Source organism: Eleutherodactylus coqui, chromosome 10 (genome assembly GCF_035609145.1).
Source record: "Eleutherodactylus coqui strain aEleCoq1 chromosome 10, aEleCoq1.hap1, whole genome shotgun sequence".
NCBI classification, from domain to species: domain Eukaryota; kingdom Metazoa; phylum Chordata; class Amphibia; order Anura; family Eleutherodactylidae; genus Eleutherodactylus; species Eleutherodactylus coqui.
In genome coordinates, this window is record NC_089846.1 from 66,561,394 (window position 1) to 66,569,601 (window position 8,208).

The window sequence follows — 8,208 nt, forward strand, 5'->3', positions numbered from 1 at the left end:
GAAATACCGCGGTGAGCCACCGCCGGGGAGCAGGGGCCAGCTGACTGATCTCCATAGTGAGCCTATCTGACAGATAGGCTGACCGTGGAGAATCGCAACAATTCGTAGCATGCTGCGATTTGCCGGCCGCGAGTGGAAAATCACTATGATTCTCCGTTCGTGGACAGGGGGGCTGCGCTGTCCATAGCAACACAGTGGAAATTCACCCGTGGACAGGAGCCCTTAAAGATGTGATGATGACAAATGAGCATGTTATCGTCTGATCACCTTTACATTGGGGGATGATTGAATGCGATGGTACGCCCGATCATTGTAGCCCTAGAGAAGTGGTCTGGCACCATTGCAGACTTCACTTAAAGGGGCAGCTCACACCTTCTCATAAAGGCTCCTATAAATCACCTTCGAGAACTATTAAAAAGAAGATAATGACGAAAATGCAAGAAACTAATTTAAAAATGTTGCTAATATTCTCTTCTAGGAGAGCGGCACTTGTTTTCCCTTTACTAATGTCTGGTTTGCATTAGCTTCCTGTTTCTTGTAACGCACAATGTGCCCGGCTGTCTGCAGCACCAGGGAGACATTACTGTTTTCATACGGTGGTTATTGGCTCTGAGGGTGCTCGCAGGCCCCTGCTGAGTTGTTACCGTGACAACGCATCCCGGGCCCTTCCTGTCAATCACCACCAAGGCCCCGCCCCCGGCACCCATCGTGACGTGACACGTGAATCACCCCCTTCCAGCCCACGCCCGCTTAGTCACTCAGAAGCAGCGAAGATGAAAGGGGCGGGTGCGGCACGCGCCAAGCGCATGACGCTGATTCGCAGATCACTGGGAACCCTGACCAATAGGAAAGCAGAAAGGCGTGGTTACAGCCAGAGAACGCTCCGGCAGACTGAACGGCGTTGCACTCACTGACAGCTCGGCGGCCGGAGCAGCTGTGCTGCTAGGGCTCTGTGCAAGGGGGTGGGATGCTACGCCCTGATTGGTTACTGATCGTCGAAAGGAGGACTCTGATTGGCTGCTGAGCAGCTGGGCAGGTATGTGCGTAGGTGGAGAGGGAGGGTAATGGCGGACGTTGGGAGTTGGGGGTCTCTGTGTCCCGAGTGTGAGGGGGTTTGAGCTGTAAGCCCAAGTGCTCGGCTCGGACTTGGATATTCGTTTGTTTTACCTCGTCCCTTTCTTCAGCCTTGTACTACAGTAGTTCTTCCACGGACTATAAGTATCCTCTGAGCCAGCTAACTGGCAGTCCTGTGGTCGGATGGACGTGCAGTCCGTGTGATTCATGCCCACCTAGCTGAAGCTTCATTAACCCTATGTGGGCACTGCTGCTTCATAGTAACCCAGTGGGCATGCTGGGTACAAGTCAGGGGTCTCCAGCTATAAAGTCCTCTTCACCCCTTTTATATAACCCGAAGCTCCTCCGTCTATTCTCCGTTCGGATGATTAACCCTCTCCCCTTTGTATATTGCAATATTCATGCACTGATATTTTGTGCCAATTAATTGATTTGCCATCCTGCTGTAAAAAAAACAAAAACAGTTTGAATTTTGATCAAAATTTTGCAAATCTTAAACCAATAGTAATACATTGCAAGAGGGGAAGTAAAACTTTGCAGGTGTCCAAAGCTGATTTCCATTGGTCGGAGATAATGCACCGTGCCTAGATGGTTGGCCCATGCAATAATAATTGGTGAGGATTTTTGTGGAATCGGTTCTCAGCTTCATCCCCCGTGGAATGTAACCCCCTCTCAGCGGTAGGCAATCCGGTGGTCTTGCAAAGTAGTTAGGATAGTTTTCCGAAGGGTGCCAGTTGATCGGTTCCGGTAGTCTTGATTCAATATACATCACTTGTTACATCTTTGACCACTTTAAAGGGGAAGTCCATTTAAAAAAACTTTTATAGTAACGTAGATACATTGGTGAAGACTGTGATCGCGGACCACTGCTGATTACTAGATGGCCGGTGATGCGCTACCGTGTGTCCGTAATACAGAAGTGCTTCCCGGTCTGACTGCAGGCTCCTCACCCGAACTCCAAGCATCATACATTCCTATTATATTCCTAGTTCTGTTTAGGAGACCCGCGGTCAGGCCGGGACGAGCTTCAGTATTACGGACACATAACGGCCAAAATTTGGTAGTGTGTTACCGGCTGAAAGAGGAAACTCTGTGGAGAGCTTAAACCTCCTTTACCTTCTGAGACCCCCCTACGTGGGCTTGTGTTTTGAATGGGCAAGGAGGAGTAAGCTGCTATCGGATGCTTCTAGTATCGGCTTATCTCCCTGAGAACTAAAGGATCACACACTTGGAAAAATCAAACTTCCCAAATATCTGCCCTCGGAAGAAAGACGAGGCCCCCCCCCCCCCCCCCCCCCCCCACACACATACACACATTAGACGATCAATAAAAATCGGGGGGTTCAGCAGATGGCCAGCTTAAAGGGGTTGTCTGATTATAAAATAAATAAACAGCTGGAAATGCCATAAAATAACAAGAGGCAATAGTTTTCTCTCCTCTCCACTGAGAAGCAGCTCTTTTGGTCTGTTCTGAGAGCAGAAGTCAGGTGATCGCTGCAGCCAAGGCTGCAGTGTCGTCTCCCGTTTTCCTGGTACCGGCGCAGATATCCTCAGTGCCATGATGCCAGGTGTTCAGAATGGGCCAAGAAGAGAGGCAAATATTGTCTATTTTGTTATTTTATGGCATGTCCTTTTTTTGAAGTTGGACAACCCACTGAAGGAACGATTAGTTTGATCATTTGCTTAGAATCACATTTCAGAAATCTCTTGAATGGTGCCAAAGTGGTTTGCACTCCTTGTAACGAACTTTGCTAGTTAGTGATGATCTGAGGTCACAGAGATAACCAGTGTGGTCTTCTCACATGTATGACTGACATCAGCAGATCATTGAGATTGGATGAACTTCCCCTTTAAGTCATTAAGTGAAATGGGGCTCATAGAGGGTCACCCATTATATACCTTTCTTTGGATGAGAAAGAAATTGGAGTATGTTAGTCTGGGATATTATATATAATATATATATATATATTGCTGTAGAGGGTTTTACAGATGAGTAACTAGTAGAGGCAGCGTGCCAGTCATGTTGGCCAGGGAGGGGGAGCTATTGCCTGCCGACAGATCCTCCAATGAGCACCGACTGTCACACATATCTCTCTTTGCTCCGAGTGTTCCCGTGTCGTGTTCTAACAATGTCTTCCTTTACATTTGGCTCTTCAGTTTGAGAAAAGGAACATTTATTAACTGCATGTTTGCTGCTTTCCTGTCTACGGGGGTAAAACTGTGGGAGGGTGACATTCAGAAATGATGTGTGGGTACAAGCTGTGAGAGCTGAGATCTCCAGTGAAAATAGTCCAACATGGCCCTTGCCGAGTGTATAGTAATCATAGGTTATACCCTCGCAGGAACAGGGAGGTCGAGGATATTTTGAGATGAAGACATTCCTAGAATGAGAGACTGTAGTTTTCTACCCGAGACTCGAAAAGTGGTGGATTGGATCTCATTTCAGGAGTGGATCTTTGAGATGAAAATGCTCTCTTGACTGTATAGATTCTATATATAGGTACTCATCATGATGATATGGGTGCCAAGTTGTTTACTAGAGAGGCTCCTCCCTCTTTTTAGAGCATTTGCATGAATATACACACACCTACGGATTTATTTACAAGGTAGCAATGTGCTGTAATTATCGGCTTACTTCAGGTTCTTCGTTTTATTGTAAAGGGAAGAGCATGTATTGGATGGCGAGCTGTTTAGGTAAAAGGATACAAAAGGCGCTAAAACATGCTTATAGCAGATCTAGCCTAGTGGTCTTCAAGCTTTGGATGTGAAGCTACAACTCCCAGCATGCCCTGGGCTGTTAGTCAAAAGTAGCAATCTGCTATAAGTTCTATTGCATAGAGTGGTGGTCTCTAACCTGTGGTTGCCTATTTGTGAATGAAGAGCTGAAGCCTCCCATGCATAGGCAACTACTATGTGGCCAATCAGTTGTCCACTGGATCATTGAATGATCCTACCAGCAACATGCCATACTCAACTGGCCAATGAGAGAGACAGCTTTAAGAAGAAAAAAAAAGTGTAAAAAAGACACACTGGGCTGGCGCAAAGTGGCAAATGATTGGTCAAATTTGGCCACTTATGCCTTACTCTTCTATTTAGATTCAACCACAAGCAAAATTCTCCAACATGATGCATCCCATTTTGGCTAACTCATCTGCTGTCAGCCATTCTTGTTTTTATTTCAAACGGTGGTCACCTGAAATTGGCCCTTTTTTCTCATTCTGTCTTCGGACCTGAGGGAAAAAGGGGTATATTGCCTACAGTTGTACTTCCCTGCCATCCGTCTGATCCACCGGTTTGGGTTCTGTTTTCAGCCGTCCAAGAAGGCCAACACAATCGTCAGCATAACTAAGCCCCACAATGCATAGGTAATATTAGACTACACCTGCTCTTTGATTGGCCAGAGCTGCTTACAAGATTGGCATTGGCCAATCCGAGAGTGTTGAACAGTGAGCATTAGGAAGTTAGAAAGTTGCTGTGGCCTCATAGACAGATGAAAACGGGGGCAGGAACCAGCAGATTGGAGGGACAGCACGGAACAAAAACGGCAGGCTCCTCATTCAGAGTAGGAGAGGACTAGAGCCACCAAGTGCTCACTCTGGTACCCCATGCACAGCTTCTCTTATTAGTAGATGTCCCATAGACTTACAAGTTCACAGAGCAAAGTATTTCACGGGATATTTGATTTTGAGAGGTTGTTCGGGATTAAGGATCACTGTATTAACTGTATTAAGTGCCTTTTTATGTTAAACTGCTATATGTGGTCAGCAGCTATCATCGAACAAGCTAAGGGAATCCATCTATGTGCCAAGTCATTGTCTTAAGTAGATGGCTCTTTGCATTCTACCCTGGGCACCCGCTTAATAACACATCTTTAAGTATCCCGTACCTGTTGCTCTGAATCTTGTTTTGTTTACTTGTGAGCATGTAGCTAGGGCACATACATCTGCTTCTTCTAGTTACTCGTCTTACAGAAAATGAAAGAATTTAAACTTTGTCATTGGTGTCTCATTTTACCAGATCTACTCACAGGAATGATGTGCTTTGCCTGACCTAGCTACTAGACACAAGCTTTATTACATTCAGTCTGTAGGGTAACCTACTGTTAGAAATTACTTGGTACTTATAATAATGTGTTCTTTTTTTGTCTTGTAGACTTATGTTGGCCAAAGGGATCAAACGTAAATTTTCGGAGGTAGAGGGGGAGATGGGAACTGGTCCTGAAGTAGAGATGGCAGCTCGATGCCAGAGCTCACTGCCTGCAGTGCAGTCCCACTGCTTGATGAACATATCTCTACTGAAGCTTCACCGTAGTCTTCACCACGTGGAGCCAAACCTGAGGCACCTAGTACTGGTGGCCAACACCTTGCGGCGCCTTCAGGATAACATGCAAACAGAATCATGTGCCACAGGAGTGTGGAAATCCATGGAGGACAACTCCAGAAAAGACTACTCCCAAACATTTGTCAACGAGAGCAAGAAACCAGCTCTAGAGATCCCCGGAGAAGATGCCCTTTTCTCCACCATGGATGCATCTTTATACTCATCCATTTCCACCATTCTTGAAGATTTAAACAATTTTGAGGGATTGAGCTGCTCTCCACTTTCCCAGACAGATGATGATCAGCTTTGCTCCCCAAAAGACTTCAACAGAGATGGAAGTCGAGAAGAATCTGGTAAGCTTACGTCCACATCCAGCTTCCTGAGTTCTTCGACTTATCTCCTTGGTGACAACCTGGAGGACATTTTTGAGGACATTGACACTTCTATGTATGACAGTGACCCTTGGGCGAGCAGTAATCTTTTAAATTTCAAGACTTTTTCTAGCATGAACGAGACAGAAGAGAAAACATTATCAGATGGACAAGACTCTATGCTGGAACTTAGCGACTTGGACTATCTGATGGATGTTCTAGTGGGAACCCAAAACTGCTGATAATTCCAGTAGTACTTTAATGGACACAATGATGTATCTTGTAACAAGACACTATTGTAAATAGGACATAATTTTAATTTATTTTGAGCAGATGAACGTCAACAGTTTTCTTTGACGGTGAGGAGAGGGCATTATTCTATGTTTCAACTACCAGAGACAATCTCAAAATAAGTGTTAAGCCTCAAAAGGCAAATGTCGAATATAACATAAAGAAGAATCTAAAGAACAACCAAGAGCTAATAACGATTGCACATATCTGCCTAATCTATGCCATAAAAAACCCAAGCTGGACATTTTTCAGTATAAAAGGTTCATAGTCAATTTTTTGGAAAACCCTTCAGAAACGTTTCTGCACCAATTGCTAAATCATTTTGTAAATCTTCGTTTATGGACATTTTTTAAATGAAAAGTTGAAGCCATTGGGACCGTTTGTCCCAGCACATATGAAATGTATATAAAACATATATATATAGACATACATAAATCTATATTTTTAAGATGACGACTAATTTAAGCTTCAGTGTCTCAGAATGCCTTAATCATGTTACATTTCTCGATAACCCGGTTAATCTCACAAATTTGTATCACCAAAATGTTGTTGGTGTATGTTTTTTTTTTCTTAAATCGGTATATCCAATGAAAGAAAATAAATTATTTATTGCGATTTCTTTATAAATGTAACTGTGGCTGGTAGAAGTCAATTAAGCAATCTGTCGTAAACAGACTTTTTTTTTTAAATTGATGGTTTTTTTTATTGATTGTAGCTTATCTCTATAAAAGCCAAATTGTACGAATGAAGCAATATCCTTTGTATATTTCTATGATTTTGGTTAAACTGTTTTTTAACCTGAAGTGATACTTGGATTCAAAAGCCATAGTCACTCGCCATCACTTTACATTCAGGGCAAACTCTTTCCAAATTCAGTATTTGGGTTGTTGTCCTCTTCCTGAACATTGACCAGTTCCCAGCCCGGAGGCCTGTGCTGTTACCTCACCTTCGTACAAAAAGTTTTTCATATTTACTTTTCGGGATCTTCCAATTTTTTTTTTTTCTTTCTTTTTTTTTTTTGGGTTTGTTAATAACAAGGAATATTTCACTCAAAAATCTAGTGGAGCTTCATCTGCCCATGGTTAAAGAAAGCTGTACATTTGTGTCATCATTTCTGCCGCAAAGACGTCTGGTGATGGTATTTATTGACATTTATGTGATTATATATTTTTTTTTGAGAATTGATTTTCTTAATTTAATGCTTGGATATCTTTATTATTTATCCTTTGTGAATATTTATGATTGAAATAAAATGAATTTTTCATAACTGGATTGGTAGTGATTTGCTTGATTTATTTATCTTTTGAGCTGAATCATACAAAATTTTGCAGTAAGGAACATGTATACAATTAATACAATCAAAGCGGGGCTGTATAATTTGCACGGAAATTAAAATCTCAAATTTATTTTCGATCTCTACTTGATTTTTGATTGCAATCTTGCTTTTTCTCATTTTTTTTTGCCAAATAAGCTAAAAATACATATATAAATTATTTTTTTTTTTGCATACAGGGAATTGCATACCTAGCAATTCCTTAACCCTTTCCAATCCACTGTCTGACATCTGAAGACATTATGATTTAAGGCTGTCCAGCTCTCCGATGTTGGAAGACATCCATCGGGGTTCTCTTACTGTATACTGCCAGCCTCTCTGCTGTCGGAGCCTATCCAACGTGTCACCTCATGCAGTACTGGCTTTAGCCAGCATATAGCGCCATTGTATAGCAGCAGCAAAAGAGTAAGCCCCCTAGGAAAACCAGGATACACATTGGATTGGAAAGGGTAATATACATAGATATAAATAGAATTAAATGTGATTCCTCTTTGTAAAAAAATTGAGTATGAATTTAAGTTATATGTACACATAATAGTTGGATTTCCAAATACCTCCAGTCATCGTAGCCCCCATGTACTATGTATACACCCCATTGCAGTTTCCATATACTGTCTCCTCCACCATCCTCACAGCCCCGTGTACTTTCTTTGCGCTAGTCACCATCTCCATGCTCCGCAGCATCCTGAACACCCAACTTCCCTCACCCCGATATTGTCCTTACTCGCATTGGACATGGCTAATCTTGTTTTCACAATTCTGGCAAACATTATAATCACTCCTTAGAAAAATGGTGATTGATCAAATTTAATTTGATTA

At 42.7% G+C, this 8,208-nt stretch overlaps 1 protein-coding gene across 1 annotated transcript; it reads left to right on the forward strand.

The window, feature by feature from the left end:
- The first annotated feature begins 893 nt into the window (after positions 1-893).
- LOC136580564 (SERTA domain-containing protein 1-like) lies at positions 894-7,328 on the forward strand. The gene is made up of 2 exons (XM_066581215.1): positions 894-1,036; positions 5,227-7,328. Exon 2 carries the CDS (start codon positions 5,231-5,233, stop codon positions 6,005-6,007), a length of 777 nt encoding a protein of 258 aa, XP_066437312.1. The 5' UTR covers positions 894-1,036; positions 5,227-5,230; the 3' UTR covers positions 6,008-7,328.
- Positions 7,329-8,208: the final 880 nt, after the last annotated feature.